This window comes from Vigna unguiculata, chromosome 3 (assembly GCF_004118075.2).
Source record: "Vigna unguiculata cultivar IT97K-499-35 chromosome 3, ASM411807v1, whole genome shotgun sequence".
Lineage (NCBI taxonomy): Eukaryota > Viridiplantae > Streptophyta > Magnoliopsida > Fabales > Fabaceae > Vigna > Vigna unguiculata.
This window is the reverse complement of record NC_040281.1, coordinates 62025995-62041449: the sequence shown is the minus strand read 5'-3', so window position 1 is coordinate 62041449 and position 15455 is coordinate 62025995. Positions and strand designations below refer to the sequence as shown.

General features: G+C 30.9%; 3 protein-coding genes across 3 annotated transcripts; 2 read left to right on the top strand and 1 right to left on the bottom strand.

Moving 5' to 3' along the window:
• The first annotated feature begins 2858 nt into the window (after window positions 1-2858).
• Window positions 2859-4933, top strand: LOC114179801 (probable enoyl-CoA hydratase 1, peroxisomal). Its single transcript, XM_028066260.1, has 3 exons — window positions 2859-3380; window positions 3453-3735; window positions 4602-4933. Exons 1-3 carry the CDS (start codon window positions 2971-2973, stop codon window positions 4701-4703), a joined length of 795 nt encoding a protein of 264 aa, XP_027922061.1. The 5' UTR covers window positions 2859-2970; the 3' UTR covers window positions 4704-4933.
• A 294-nt stretch (window positions 4934-5227) lies between these two features.
• On the bottom strand, window positions 5228-6538 carry LOC114177386 (putative ubiquitin-conjugating enzyme E2 38). The gene has a single exon (XM_028062707.1). The coding sequence runs from the start codon at window positions 6365-6367 to the stop codon at window positions 5387-5389; it is 981 nt and encodes a 326-aa protein (XP_027918508.1). The 5' UTR covers window positions 6368-6538; the 3' UTR covers window positions 5228-5386.
• A 2737-nt stretch (window positions 6539-9275) lies between these two features.
• Window positions 9276-10381, top strand: LOC114175731 (putative ubiquitin-conjugating enzyme E2 38). Its single transcript, XM_028060518.1, has one exon. The coding sequence runs from the start codon at window positions 9328-9330 to the stop codon at window positions 10348-10350; it is 1023 nt and encodes a 340-aa protein (XP_027916319.1). The 5' UTR covers window positions 9276-9327; the 3' UTR covers window positions 10351-10381.
• The last annotated feature ends 5074 nt before the right edge of the window (window positions 10382-15455 follow it).

Below are 15455 nucleotides of genomic sequence, written 5' to 3'. Positions count from 1 at the left end.
CCATAATAACATCACAGTCACACATATTCCTTTCTCATCTTATAAACTAACTCTTCCATACATATCTATGATATTTCATACTAATACAATATCAAACACACTTAAGTATCAATTCTTCTCCTAAGTCAATGTCTCTATAATCACATTCATACCCATCCCATTAAAAAAATAGTACAAACAATAATTCATCCATCCAAAATAATAGTTTCTCATCACATTTTATAATTTCACAATTCAGATCAAATCACCCTTCTCATAAAGGTTATTCCCAAATTTCAACAAACATACAACATTCATACAAAACAAAATCAATAATAAGACCTTAGAATTTGAATTAAATTAGTGTCCCTTACCCAATAAAATTTGTCTAACTTTGCTCTCCTGCCCTTAAAGAGTGTCACACACGAAAAACCATTCTATCTACATAATCAAAGGTCTGATTGACAATCAAGGCACGATTTTAGTATCTCCAACAGAAGAAAAATCACATGCAATGAGAAAAGAGTTGCATGCAAAGAGGGAGAAACTTATTACTTCATAGTAAAATGACAGAAAATGAAATTACCTAAAGGGAGAAATCGATCGGAGGCTCTGGTAGAGTCTTTCGCATACATCACTCCATTAGTGTTGGATTTTCAAAAAGAGAAGTATGTGTTAGAGTTTTGAGAGGGAAAATGAAGATGATTGAGGGAAATTACGGTTTGTGATAAAAGGGTTTGCAAAAAAAATTTGGGGTTCCCACAAAAATTGAATCACAGAACACTCAAAGAGTTCAGACTTCTTGGTTCATAATGTTATTGCTCTTGGTTTAAATACGACTACATTGATTCTAGTAAAAGGTGCTTTGGATGTGCATGGTTCTAAGTTAATGTTTGATAAAAAAGATTTTAATTATAATTTTCCTTGTGATGGCCTGGGACGAGGTGGAACTTGTGATACTTCTGCTTGGGAAGCATTTTATTTGGAAGTTTTTTGGATTGGCGCTGAGCACAAAGTGCAGGACGTTGAATGTCACTTTAATTTTGTTTCTAGGTTGTCTCGAAAAATTTGGATTCCTACTTCACTAACGGTTGGATCATATTGAAATTTTAACAATATGGTTCTTTATCTTGACAGTTAGAATCGATTAGAGAGTCTACTTTATTACATTATTATTAAAGAATAATTTAAACAATAATCTTTGAATAGTTGAAACCTTGATAACTAAAATCTTGATAGTTAATATTAAAAATTTAGAACATAATTGACAAACAAATTATAATTTTTTATTTATAAAAAATTATTTTAAATATCAATATAATTTAAATTAGTTAATATAATAATTAAATATTTTTTATTTCTAAAATTAGTTATTTGTTTAGTGGTTTTTTTATCTTAACTATAAGGACTATAATGAGAAGAATCATAACAAACGTCCAAATTTCTGTGAAAATTTTTATTTATGTCCTCTAAAATCTCAAGTTATAGATTTTACTTAATCATAAAAATATTTGACTTCGGTTGTACTTTTAAATGTTTCTCTATTTTTTTATCTTTCCAAAATTTTAAAACATCAATGTTGGTTTTCACATTTATTTTGATTATAAATGAAAATTTTTAAATATAGAAATAACATTAGTGAGAAAATTGCACCAACAGTAAAAGTAATATAATATTATCATGGGTTAAATATGTTTGTGGTCCCTTAAGTTTCAGTGAATTTTGGAATTAGTCATTTTTTGAAACTTGATACCAATTTAGTCCTTCATCTTTAGAAATGTGTGGATTTAGTCTTTATTACCAAATTTTATTAAGTTTATATGACGTTTCAAGCGCATTTCATGATAGTATTTGAATTGTTTACACCGTTTGACACACTTTTACTTCAATATTAGCTTAAATATTATCATAAAATGCATTTAAAATGTCAAATAAACTTAACAAAATTTTGTAGAAATGACTAAATCCACACATTTCTAGAGATGAAGGACTAAATTGGTATCAAGTTTTGATTGAAGAGGGACTAATTCCAAAATTTACTTAAACTTGAGGGACCAAAAATATATTTAACCCTATTATCATCAAGCCTTTCTATGGATTTCCCTCTTTCTAATTTATATAAGCACAACTAGGGATGACAACGGGTCGGGTCGGGCACGGATAGTGTCTACCCGCAATCCGACCCGCAAAAAAAAATCCGCCCGTTACCCGGTTGTTTACCCACCAGGTATCCACTTAAAAAATACCTGTGGATATTTTTAAAACTCGCAGGTACCCGTGGATACCCGATACCCGCAAATATTTTTTAAAAAAATATATTTTATAAATTTTTTAATATAAAATTATTAAAATAAAATATAAATTAAATTAAATTATAATTATAATTAAATTTGACATAATAAAATATACTATTAATTTTAATTTTAATTAAATTTAACTTAATAAAATATAATTTTAATTTTAATTTTAATTTTTTGCAGATAACGGGTACCCGCGAATACAGATAGTATGATACACGTACCCGACTCGTTTATAAGCGAATATTAAAATACCCGCTATCCGCTACCTGCGAATAATCAATACCTGCGGGTAGTAACTATTCATCGCGGATTTTATCTGCAGATATCTGCGGACTCATGTACTTTTACCATTCCTGAGCACAACAATCAAATAATATTATGATTGATTAAAATGATTTCAACCAATTATTCGTGTTTAACAATCAAAAAGATGATTTTATTTATAAAACTAATTCTAACATTTCTTTAAAAATATTAATTATTAAATATAACTTCGGTTTCATATAAATCATGATGATATATATTAAGAAATATTAGTTTTGTGATGGATAAAACATAATTATCTGACACGTCATCTCTCTGCCCGATAATCTTTCGCGTCACGCACTTGGAGACTGCATCCTCACAGAAGGATCCACGCCCTCTCTTCTTAAGCCAATTTCACATTTTCAACTATCGATTCGGGTCAAACATGGATCGGCAATCACCGGAGAAACTAATACTCGTGAACCGCCACCCAAACGGCGTCGCACTGATCACGATCAATCGTCCGGGTTCTCTAAACTCGCTGACCCGGCCCATGATGGTGGACCTGGCGCAGGCGTTCAAGAAACTGGACCGGGACGATTCGGTGCGGGTCATCATATTGACCGGGTCGGGCCGGTCATTCTGTTCAGGCGTGGATCTCACAGCGGCGGAGGACGTGTTCAAGGGCGACGTGAAGGATCCGGAGAGCGACCCCGTGGTGCAAATGGAGCTCTGCCGCAAACCGATAATCGGAGCCATAAGAGGATTCGCCGTCACCGCTGGGTTCGAAATTGCCCTCGCCTGTGACATTTTGGTCGCTGCCAAGGGATCTAAGTTCATTGACACTCACGCTAGGTTCGTTCCCTTTATCCGTATTACAAATCGACTCTTCGGATTTTGAACACGCCCCTTACGTGTTTGTTGCAGGTTCGGGATATTTCCCTCGTGGGGTTTGTCTCAGAAGCTTTCGCGCATCATTGGGGTCAACAAAGCGCGCGAGGTTTCTCTCACGGCCTCACCTTTGACCGCTGAGGTGGCTGAAAAGCTGGGTTTCGTTAACCATGTGGTTGAAGATAGTGAATTGTTGAAGAAAAGCAGGGAAATTGCAGATGCTATTGTCAAAAACAACGAAGATTTGGTGTTGAGGTACAAGGCGGTCATCAATGATGGCATCAAACTTGATCTTGGCCGTGCACTTTCCCTTGAAAAGGTTAGTATTCTGTACAATTTGTGTCTACCATAACATGGCATGGGTTTTACGAAAAAGATTGGTTTGGTTCTCTGGTGTAGAGCAACACTACAATTATCTGTCTCTGATATTACATGTGGATTATTGCTTAATTCTCTTAGATGATAAGCTAGAAGAATTCTAATGTATATGGAATGTTTTCAGTTTCCTATAAGGTGGGTGGGGTGTATCCATTAATTGCTGTTCTCTGTAGTTGATGGATGTGAACTTAACATGGAGTTAGACCTCAGCATACCAAAAGTTTTTCCATAACTACCGTACAATTTAGTACTTTATGTATAAGTTTTAATTTATTTTTTCTCCTAAAATATTTGTGAGAAAACTTATAACATCAAGAAAGATGGTATGGTTGAAAAGAAATAGAATCGTACCTCACAAATTAGGAGTGACCTACCTTAACTTCGTAAGCTACTGAGACCCTAGCCACCTAATTTTGTTTATCACAAAAAAATAGTCCCCCTAATGATGGAAAATTTGTTCCAGATTCTGAAAACAGCATTTTATTGATCAAAATTGTCTTTGAAAGTGTAAACTTAATGAAATTAGTTTGCAACCCTTATGGCTAATTTGTCTAACGAAATGCAATTCAGGGGCCTCAGACTCCAGTGTAATTTCCATCAACCTGAGATTAGTGTATTGTATCATTCGTAAACATTGGAAAAGAAAAGAGAAAGGTTGTGTTACACTGAAATTCTATCTGGTGATTGATTTGTTTCGTCTCTCTTTGTCACTATTTCTTTCCTAATTGTCTGCTGAATTATCCATTTTATGCTTCTCTTACACTCAAAATCTTCTTACATACAACTTCACCCGTGTAAAAAATTTAGGAGAGGGCTCATGATTATTATAACGGAATGACGAAGGAGCAATTCAGAAAGATGCAGGAATTCATAGCTGGTCGAAGTTCCAAGAAACAGTCCAAATTGTAGTAGGTTCTTTATTTGTGCTGTAATTGTACATGACTTTTCTTTTTATGGGCAAAGTTCACACACTGGCCTAATCTTGATAACCAAGAACTAGTTTGTTTGGGACGATACTTTACTGGTCCACAAATTCGAGGTTTTACTTTTACTGGGAACTTCGGTTTTTAGTTACGAATTATGTAAATGGTGGAGTTCCTTCCTTGTTTTAAAAATAAATGGTACAAATTATTTCTGTATTTGTTTTCTTATCTGTTATTAGCCCCTTTTAAATTTGGAATTTCGTTTAATTCTATGACTCTAAGCTCTTAGGATCTATTTTGTAGATAGGAAATAAAATAGGGAAATTTTGATAAAATTTATTTTTATGTAGAAATGGTAATTTATTACACTCAAATTTTCACTTCATTTTAAAGAAGAATATGCAATTGTTATGGTGAGTGGAATACACTGCAGAAAGAGATAAAAGGAGAGAGAGAAATCGATAAAACTATAATTTATGCGATAAAAAAAAAAAAAAAGGAACAAGAATGGGATCAAAATAAAATGAGTGCGTTAATTTTAAAAACAATTAAATTGCATGAACATTGCAGATAATAAGATCACAACCTAAACTTGCATCATGAACAATTCAATCATAATAAAAAGGTCATAATAAGATATACATACTACAATTATTATAGGGTTAACTTTCAAACACTTTGAAGACCATTATTTCTCCCCTCGATCTCGCTAATTTTGTTCTTACCCAATTTCCTCAATCTGAAAGCCTTTTTGATCTTTTCCACAATCTTTTTGAAGACTCCACTGCGTTTGTTTTCGGGTTCTTGGCTCTGCACCTCCAATTGCTCTCCCAAACCCTCCAAAGAAGCACCATTCCCACGAAACGCTTCGAAAAGCCGAGGGTAAAGCACCACCATGCGCTCCTTGAAACTCTTCGAAACTCGGACCATCGGAAAACGCAAGCCATCGCAACCATAATACCCAACTACCACGCGCCCACTCGCGTACTCGCCGCAGGCCGCCAGAATCGAAAACGCCCGCCGGCGAAAATGATCTCTGACGAAGGCTTCGAAGTTCCGCGGCGGCCGCCTAAGCAGGTGGAAGGAGGTGACGCAAGTGCTAAGAAAGACGTTCTCGTTGTACGCACGTGACTTCTTCTCCGACGGCACAGCTTCAGGTTCGTTGAAAAACGGTTTCTCGTTCAGAACCAGAGCTTGAATCGAGAGCAACACTTGCAACATGGTGGACTCACACGGGACCCACTTCTCCTTCTTCCTCCCGTACCACGTGTTCAACAGACTCAGACACACTTTCCCATTCGTGTAGAGGTTCGGGTTCTGTCTGTACCCAAAGGAGTGGTAATACAGCTTCGGTGGATTCCTCGGATAATCCGAAGGGAACACGATGTCGAAGAAGAAGAGACCATCGTGGTACGGTGTGCCCGCAGCGCCTACGATCACAGCCCTCATAAGATCAATGCGTTGCTCGTAGACTCTGACGTAGATTGATTCCGGTAAGTTCTGCTCCAGAATTTTCCACTCTCTCGCGATGGTTTTGTACACTGCGCTCTTTGAATCGCTGAACGATTTTCCGTTCTTTGAACCCAGAAAGTGGTGATCGGAATCGTCTGACACCACGTCGAAGTGCTCGAACTCCTTCGTATTTTCCATCTCTCTTTTTTCTCAAACTCAATTTTCAACAGAAACACGAATTTGCAGAGAGTTCGAAAATTTTCAACCTTTTGAAGGAACGAGTTTTCAATGTGTATCAAACTCTTTCCACTAGTCCGTTGCAGGAACTTGAAAGGTGTGATCTGCGTTTCTGGTCTTTAAATCATATCAAACTCTTATAACAGTAAGATCATACAAAAAATCATTTTCATTACAAGAATCTTTAAAGACTTTATGATTGATAATCATCCTCTTAGAGTTTCTGTTTTATAGTACATTATTACATCATAAATGGTTTCATTTACTTGACTCTTATATTTGTTTTTATTACTCTTTAATCTCATCTCATCTTTCTGTGGTTTGTTTGTACTTCTTCGTAAAAGTGTACAACAAGTCATTCTAATTACTCAACATTTATCTCTTTCCATCGCTCCACTCTCTTCTTATCTCCACGTGACTTCTAAATTAAGAAAGTGTGCAAGTGCCATCTTTTAAGATGTAAGTATGAAAAATGGGCTTAAATAACTTTTATTTCTCATCAATTTTGCCTATATTTTTTCCGTTTTAGACTTCAATAAAAATTTTATTTCCATTTTGTTGTGTTTAAGTTAATTAAAATTTCCGCAACTATAATACCTGTGATTTTCTTTTTCATTTATGTCATCAATCAAGTTTTTTGATAATTTTTGTTAATATTTTTTTCGTATTTTACTTCTTATTACAATAAAAAAAATATTTTGGTTCCTTATAATTTTTTCTTTTTTGTTATGATACCCATCATTTATCCATATTTTTTATGCAATGAGTGGTCCGCTAATTAAGAATATTACTATTTAAATGTAATGACACATATATTTAAACTTGTGCCTTTTGGAGAAAAATTAACCAATGTGACGGAACAATGTCATTTTCATCAATTTTGCATTTCCTATTGTTTTTGTTTTTTTATTCAAATGTGAAATTCAAAAAGAATAAAAATTAATTAGTACCGTCGTTTTGGATTCTTCATTAATTTAATTTTATCATTAAATCAGATATGCTGAGGAAAGAGCAATGCAACCTCTGATAGAAAGAAAACAACATTATCTCCATCAATTAATGTGTTTTCTTACAAAATAATTTTAAGAAGATACGTGTCCAATTAAGCATACGTGCAATAAACTTACCATTTAGAGTTAATTATGCCATTAAAAGATATGGAAACAAAAGTCAGAATGAAAGAAAATACCCAAAAAATGTAAAAGTTATTTAAAGAGGCCCAAAATATTATATCTTTTGCGAAAATAATAACAAATTACTTAAGCAAAAATTATCAAATTTAAAATCATAATTAAACTTAGTTGCAGTATAACTCCCTCAATATATTTTAGTCAAGTTGCTAAAATTAAGGCTTAGATAAATTTTGAATCTTCTAATATATTTGATTTTTTCCTTCGGAATACCATAGCAAAAAAAATTATTGACATTAAATACCTAATCTCTTGACACGGATTTTATTTCCTTCAGATTTAAATATTAACCTACAAAAGTTAAATTGACTTACATTGACACGAAATATTCATATAAACAAATAAAAGCATTAACCTATATTATTATGAATAATTACAAAAATAAAACAGCAATGTGCATCACAAGCATCAATAATATTTAAATTCAGTATCATTGAAGTAAGACTTTCATTATTGGGCATTATAATCGTCTACCTCTGAACATAGGGGTTTATGTTTACCGATGTGTAACTTAGTTAATATAATGACGTTAAAAAATCAAAGTCAAATACATAATGATAAAATATGGATTAAAACATTTAATGTTATTATTAGGATGGAAAGTGTGAACCTCAGTGGTAAGATCTAAGTGATGATTTGAATATTTCTGATTTTTGGAATTGAATCTTTCGTGTTGCTCAAAAAGGGAAGATCCACTTGTAAAAGACTATCAAATGCTCAAGTCAATAAGAGGATTTGAATTTTTTTAGAGTAAACGAGGATAAATATGAATACTATGTATATTTATAAGTTATAGGACCTTTTGGACCTTAGATCCATGTGATAAAACAGTTATCACATGTAATATTAATCAATATTAATAAAATCACAACTTACTTGAATAAATAATAATAATAATAATAATAATAATAATAATAATAATAATGTGGCACTTTACTCGATATACCAAATATCCAAATGTTTTGAAAATAAATGATGTTAAAGAATATAATGACGTAATTATACTGTCGAGATTTAGTATAATATAATGTTAATACATGAATATTTGCGCTAAAAAATATATCTTAGAATATATTTCAACTACCTACATTAGTAAAGCTAAATAGACTTTATGGATCCGCATCACTTGAGATATTTGTTGGGCCAAATATATACATTTGACAATTAAAATAATATAAGAATTTAAGCTCAAAATAATGTACGAAATAATATAAAAGTCGTTCACATTACTCAATTTTTAAAAACATAATAAATCCTCGATTAAAGATGATATATTATCCATTTAAATCAATTCATCAATATTAGAAATAATAAAATGCTTAGATTAAAATCTAACTATGGACTGTATCTGTGAGTAGATCATCATCACCTTTGACCAAAACCCTACCTCCAATACTACATAAAGTTTTTATTGCTTTAAATAGCAGATATTTCAAATATCTAATATTAATTTAAAATTTGGGTTAAATTAAATAAAGATATGAGATTTCTTTAGCTAAACTCGTCTGTAAATCTGATATCAACGAAATGCAACTTCCCTTACCATAACTTAATAAAAAAAAAACACTTACAACAATTAAACCTAGTGTGATTTAATTTATAGGTACCCTATATCTGCGAGTTCTGTTGTAACAGTAGAATCCTGTTAAATAGTTTGTTTTCCCAAGCAAAGCTTACAAGAAGACCTGAAAGAAAACCTAAAAAAGCACACTCACTTTACAAGCTGCTGCAATGGAGGCGAAAAAGACAAGGGAGTTCGAGCAGTTCGACGTTGTTGTGGACGACTCAGGCCATCGATTTCGAGACACAAAGGTTGTGAAGGTCTTCAGCGATACAAGGAGTGGACTTTACAAAAGGATCATGAAAGAGTGGAAGATTCTTGAGAACAACTTGCCGGAATCAATCTACGTGAAGGTGTACGAGCGACGCATCGACCTAATGAGGGCTGTGATCGTAGGCGCCGCGGGCACACCGTACCACGATGGTCTCTTCTTCTTCGACATCTTGTTCCCTTCCGATTACCCGAACCGCCCTCCCAAGCTCTATTACCACTCCTTCGGATACAGACTAAACCCTAATCTGTACAACAACGGAACGGTGTGCCTGAGCCTTCTGAACACGTGGAGCGGGAAAAAGACGGAGAGGTGGGACCCAGGCAACTCCACCATCCTGCAAGTGTTGCTCTCCATCCAAGCGCTGGTTCTCAACGAGAAACCCTTCTTCAACGAGCCTGGTGTCGATGGTTTTGCGAGTCTCATCATGATGAACTTGGAGAAGAAGTCACGCCTCTACAACGAGGGCGCGTATTTCAGAACTTGCAAAACCTCGTACCAGCTGCTTCGGAGGCCACCTCGGAACTTCGAAGACTTCGTCAAATCCCACTTTCGCGAGCGAGGGGATCACATAATCAAGGCGACCAGGGAGTACACGAGTGGGCGCGTGAGGATCGGGTATTACTCCTGCCAGTCGGCTCCGTCTTCTTCGTCGGGGGTGCCCGTTTCGTGGGAGTTCAAGCGCTGGATGAAGGACTTTTCCCCTGATTTTTTTCACGCGCTTCGACGGAACGCTGGTTCTCTTTCGAACAGCGGCGGTGCTGGTTTTTCGTGTATGGTGGATTACTTTTTTGTCCGGTCGGATAGCGCCGATGAAGATCGCACCGATGGCGAGGAATCCCCAAACAAAGGATTCTTCAAAACGGTTATGGATAGGATAAAAAAGTCTTTCGGATTGAAGAAAACTGCAAAAAAAGAATAAATGAAGGGGATGATGGTATAGTTTGTAGGTAGTCTTCAAATTCAAATTAAGAGCTTCAAAATAAACTATGTATGGTTATGGTTCATCATAATCTTTACCCTTTTTATGATTCAACTATTGTCAGTTCATTATATATAAACTTTGTGCTTTGCAGGAAGGAAAAAAGTGAAATAGAACATTGGTTTTAAGGGTGATGTTACATAATACCCCATTTTTTATTTAACAATCATCCAACATCAGCAAAGTAACATTTTTATTTTAAAATATCAAATAATTTAGGTTAAATTAGTTATTTGAGCCTATTTTAATCAATTTTTATTAACATATATTTCTTCCCAGACAGAAAAGTCTAAGAATATATCTACCTCCGGAAAAGGATAAAAAAAAATGTCTTAGCATGAATCAATCGCTCTAAATTTATTTTAATAAAAATCAATTTCGTAAACCCAAATTATTTATGTCGTAAAAAGGGCATCAATTAACATAAAAAATTGGAAATATGAGGAGAGCCTTATAAATTGTAAGTTGACATTTACTATATGAGTTATTGCTAACACATTTTATATCGTATTTTGAACCAATCAATGTAATATATTGTATTTTGAACCAATCAATGTAATATATAAATAATTTTATTTTAATAGTAACTCTTTTTGATAAATATTCAGCATGCTATTGCTTCACTTATCTCTTTTGTTATTGTAATATATAAATATTTTTAGTTTGATGGTAACTTATTCTAACAGCAATGCTTTATTGGTGCACTTATCTCTCTTGTTACTGTTGCTCATTTCCCCTTCCATTGATCTTCTAGAAGGTTAAATTTCTCACTTTTGAATTAATTTTATTTGTTAGGTTTCTATTTTTACCATACTTCATTTTTTTTAGGTTTAAAATCGTTGATTTCGATTCTTAGAACATGGAGGGATTTTTTGGGGACTCGGATGTCATGACCCCTCAAGCTTTTCAAATTCTTGGAACAAGATGGATTCTTTAATTTCTTTTATAAAACATATCATTTAATATGAATAACTAATGAAACATCAAACTAAATATAAAAAAAAAAAAAACATTAAGATGCTTTTTTTTGTTTTTTTTCTTCTCTGATTATTGATTAACTTAAAGAAAATAATTTAATCACCGACTCACTTATTATTTTTACTCTGATTTCTGACGTATTCTTATCGATAGTTTTATTATAATATAAAGAAAGTGACGGATTTTGACGAAAATGGTTGGGGGAGCCAAAATAATACATCAAAACTTTATATATTTAATTATTGTCATTAATAAAATGAAAATAAATACATAATTTAGTATAATAATAACTAAAAAAGAAATCACACATATCTAAAAAATTGTCAAAAAAAAAATTCAATAATAATCAAACCACACTTAAAATCCAATTATAAAAAACACAAAATACAATATTTTTTCTACTTTCATAAAATAAAAAATTAATATACAAGAGACTGATTAAATAAATGATTAAACTAATATTTTACTATCAAGTGAGACAAGAGATAATTATCTTCTTCTTTATTTCTTCGAGAATGGAAGAAAACCACCGAGAGATGAGAGCAATAGATCTTTTACTCTTCAGAAACAAAAGAAGATAGGTGAGAACAATTTGTGAGAAACTCAAAACATATAATGGAACTACAATTAAAATTTGGTTATAAAAAAACACACAGTATAATATTTTTTCTTCTATGTTCATAAAATAAAAAATTAATATAAAGCAGACTCATTAAATAAATTATTAAACTAATATTTCATTATCAATTGAGACCAAAGAATTACCTTCTTTTTTTCTCCCTCGATTATGGAAGAGAACAAAGGAGAAATAAGAGCAAAAATGATAGATCTTTTTCTCTTCAAAAACAAAAGAAAACAGCTGAGAATGAGATATGAGAACAATTTGTGAGAAACTCAAGACTAGAGATGGTAAATAAACCCGTGCCCGTGGGTATCACCCGAACCAGTCCCCGTTTTGACGGGGAATCCCCGCTTTGACTGGGTATGGGTATGGGTATGGGTAATACCCGAAATTTTCAACTAGGGATGGGGATGGGGATGGGGATGGGGATATATATATATACCCGCCCAAATACCCGTCCCCGCTTAAATTACTAAACTATTTATAATTTATTAAATAATCTAAAAAATATATATAAATAAATAATATATTTACACATAAAATATAATATAATATAATATAATATAATATAATATAATATAATATAATATAGTATATATACATATAAATAAAATATACTTTTATATATATATATATATATATATATATATACATATATATATATATATATATATATTTACACATATACATGTAATATAATATAATATAATATAATATAATATACATATAATATATATACATAATAATATAATATAATATATATATAATATATACATATAAAACAAATTAATCATTTAACTAGTGAGATCTTTTATAAAAATTTAAAAGAAATATATATATATATATATATATATATATAAAGCATAAAATATCTACGCATATACATATAATATATATACATAATAATATAATATATATTATTATATTTATATTATTATATAATATAATATAATATATACTTAAAATAAATATATATCTATAAATATATATATATATATATATATAAACATAAGATATCCACACATATAATATATATACATAGTAATAATAATATAATATATAATATAATATATATAAATAATTATATATATATATAAACATAAGATATCCACACATATAATATATATATATACATAGTAATATAATATATAATATAATATAATATAATGTAATATATATATATATATATATATATATATATATATATATATATATAACATATTTCTCATTCTCTTTGTTTTTTGTTATATAACATATTGGCAATTGGTTCAGTTTTAGATCCAAGGTACAAGATGGACATGTTAGAATATTATTTTTATAAATTGTATGGTAATGATTTTGATCTGAAACTTAGTAGGATTCGTCAAATGTGCTATGATTTGGTTTTGGAATATCAATCAAAAAAGAATGAAACTTCTTCTTATAGAGCTACATCATTGGAGTTGGGAAAGGATGTTGATAATGATGCGAATGAATTTTTAGAGTTTATGGCAAAAAAGAAAAAATCTAGAACTACAGTTATGAAAACAGAGTTGGATTATTACTTGGAAGAAGATAATTTGCCGGTTACACAAGAATTTGATATCCTATCATGGGGGAAAACAAATGGGTTAAAGTTTCCAACCCTTCAAGCAATTGCAAGGGATGTTTTAGCTATTACAATAACAACTGTAGCTTCTGAATCTGCTTTTAGTACTGGTGGTCAGATATTAACTTCTCACCGTAGTCGACTTCATCATATTACTATAGAGGCTTTGATGTGTACAAGAAGTTGGATATGGAACTCAAACCATCTAGGTAAGTTACTCAAATTTATTAATATTTTTTGTTAGTATTTTTTGTGAATTCTCATCTAATATTCTACATTTGGTGTTTGTAGGTGTTAAAAAATTAAAAGGAAAAGATGTTCTCATGAGTGAAAATGAATCTGATGAAGAAGGTACATTATATTCTAGTAATTAAAATTTTCAATTTCAATTATTATATCATATCTAATTTTTCATTTTTTTTCTATGTGTAGGTGGATCAAATGCAAATGAAACCACTGATCATTTGTAAAATTAATAAATATTTTGGTTATTATAAAATTTTAGTAATGTGTAATTTTTTAGCTTTTATATAATTATTTGAATTTTATTTAGTTGTTATTTGATACTTTAATTTGAGATTTATATTATTATAATATTTTTCTTAATATTTGACATCATGAAAATCAAAAAGAGTATGTTATTTTAATATTGAATATTTTGATAGTATCATGATTCCGTTGGTGTGATTTTTAAATTTTTTTTATAAAAAATATTTAATTGATATATGGAACAATAAAAAAATGGGTATGGGTATGGGTATAAGAAAATACCCGTTACCCGGTGGGGATGGGGATGGGTCAAAAGTTGTATACCCGTTGGGTTTGGGGATGGGGATGGGGATGGGATCATGATACCCGTACCCGCCCCGCCCCGTTGCCATCCCTACTCAAGACATATAATGGAACCACAATTAAGATTCGGTTATAAAGAAACACACAGTACAATATTTCTTCTTCTATATTCATGAAATAAACAATTAATATAAAAGAGAATCATTAAATAAATTATTAAACTAATATTTCACCTATTAATTAAGACCAGAGAATTACCTTATTCTTTTCTCCCACGAAAATGGAAAAGGACAGAGGAGAAATAAAAGCAAAAATAATATATCTTTTTCTCTTAAAAAACAAGAAAAAAGAGATGAGAATGGAACATGAAAACAATTTATGAGAAACTCAAACCATAATAAATAAAAAAATATCTTGATAAATCTTTTTATTCTTTATTTTTTATTATGTTTAATTTTATATTTTATTATTTATTAACATTAATTATTATGTTTATAAAAGAAATAAAATATTTGATTTAATTATAATATATAAAAAAATTAAAATATATAATATAAAAAAAATTTAAAACTTTTTGGGGGGCATGGCCCTCCTTGCCCTAATAGTAGTCTGTCACTGTATAAAAAAGATATATTTTGCAATAAAAATTATCAAAATATTTATAATTTTTTTATAATTATAATTATATTAAATTATGTATTCATTTATATGGTATCAACAATTATAATTAAAAATATAATCATTGCTTGGAAATATAGAGTTTGATTGTTATTTATGAAAATTTTCAAAAATATAATATTGAAAAATATAAACATTTTACATATTTAGTTATGTTTTATGACCAAATTAGAAACTCTACATTTTTATTAACAAGTTTTGAAACTCTATCACAATAATAAATTTCTATGGTTTCCAAATTAATTTCACTACAAAACCATGATATAAAGAAACTCATTCTAGTAATAAATTCAGGATAGACACGTCTCTCTTACTAATGATTAATATAAACCTAACACATGTAAATAGAATGATATTGTAAAGAGAATGAAAAATTTATCACCCTAA

Coding starts and splice junctions, on each gene's coding strand:
- LOC114175731 (XM_028060518.1), top strand. CDS start 9,328: ATGGAGGCGAAAAAGACAAGGGAGTTCGAGCAGTTCGACGTTGTTGTG.
- LOC114179801 (XM_028066260.1), top strand. CDS start 2,971: ATGGATCGGCAATCACCGGAGAAACTAATACTCGTGAACCGCCACCCA. Junction 3,381..3,452: donor TTCATTGACACTCACGCTAG/GTTCGTTCCCTT, acceptor TGTTTGTTGCAG/GTTCGGGATATTTCCCTCGT. Junction 3,736..4,601: donor GTGCACTTTCCCTTGAAAAG/GTTAGTATTCTG, acceptor TAAAAAATTTAG/GAGAGGGCTCATGATTATTA.
- LOC114177386 (XM_028062707.1), bottom strand. CDS start 6,367: ATGGAAAATACGAAGGAGTTCGAGCACTTCGACGTGGTGTCAGACGAT.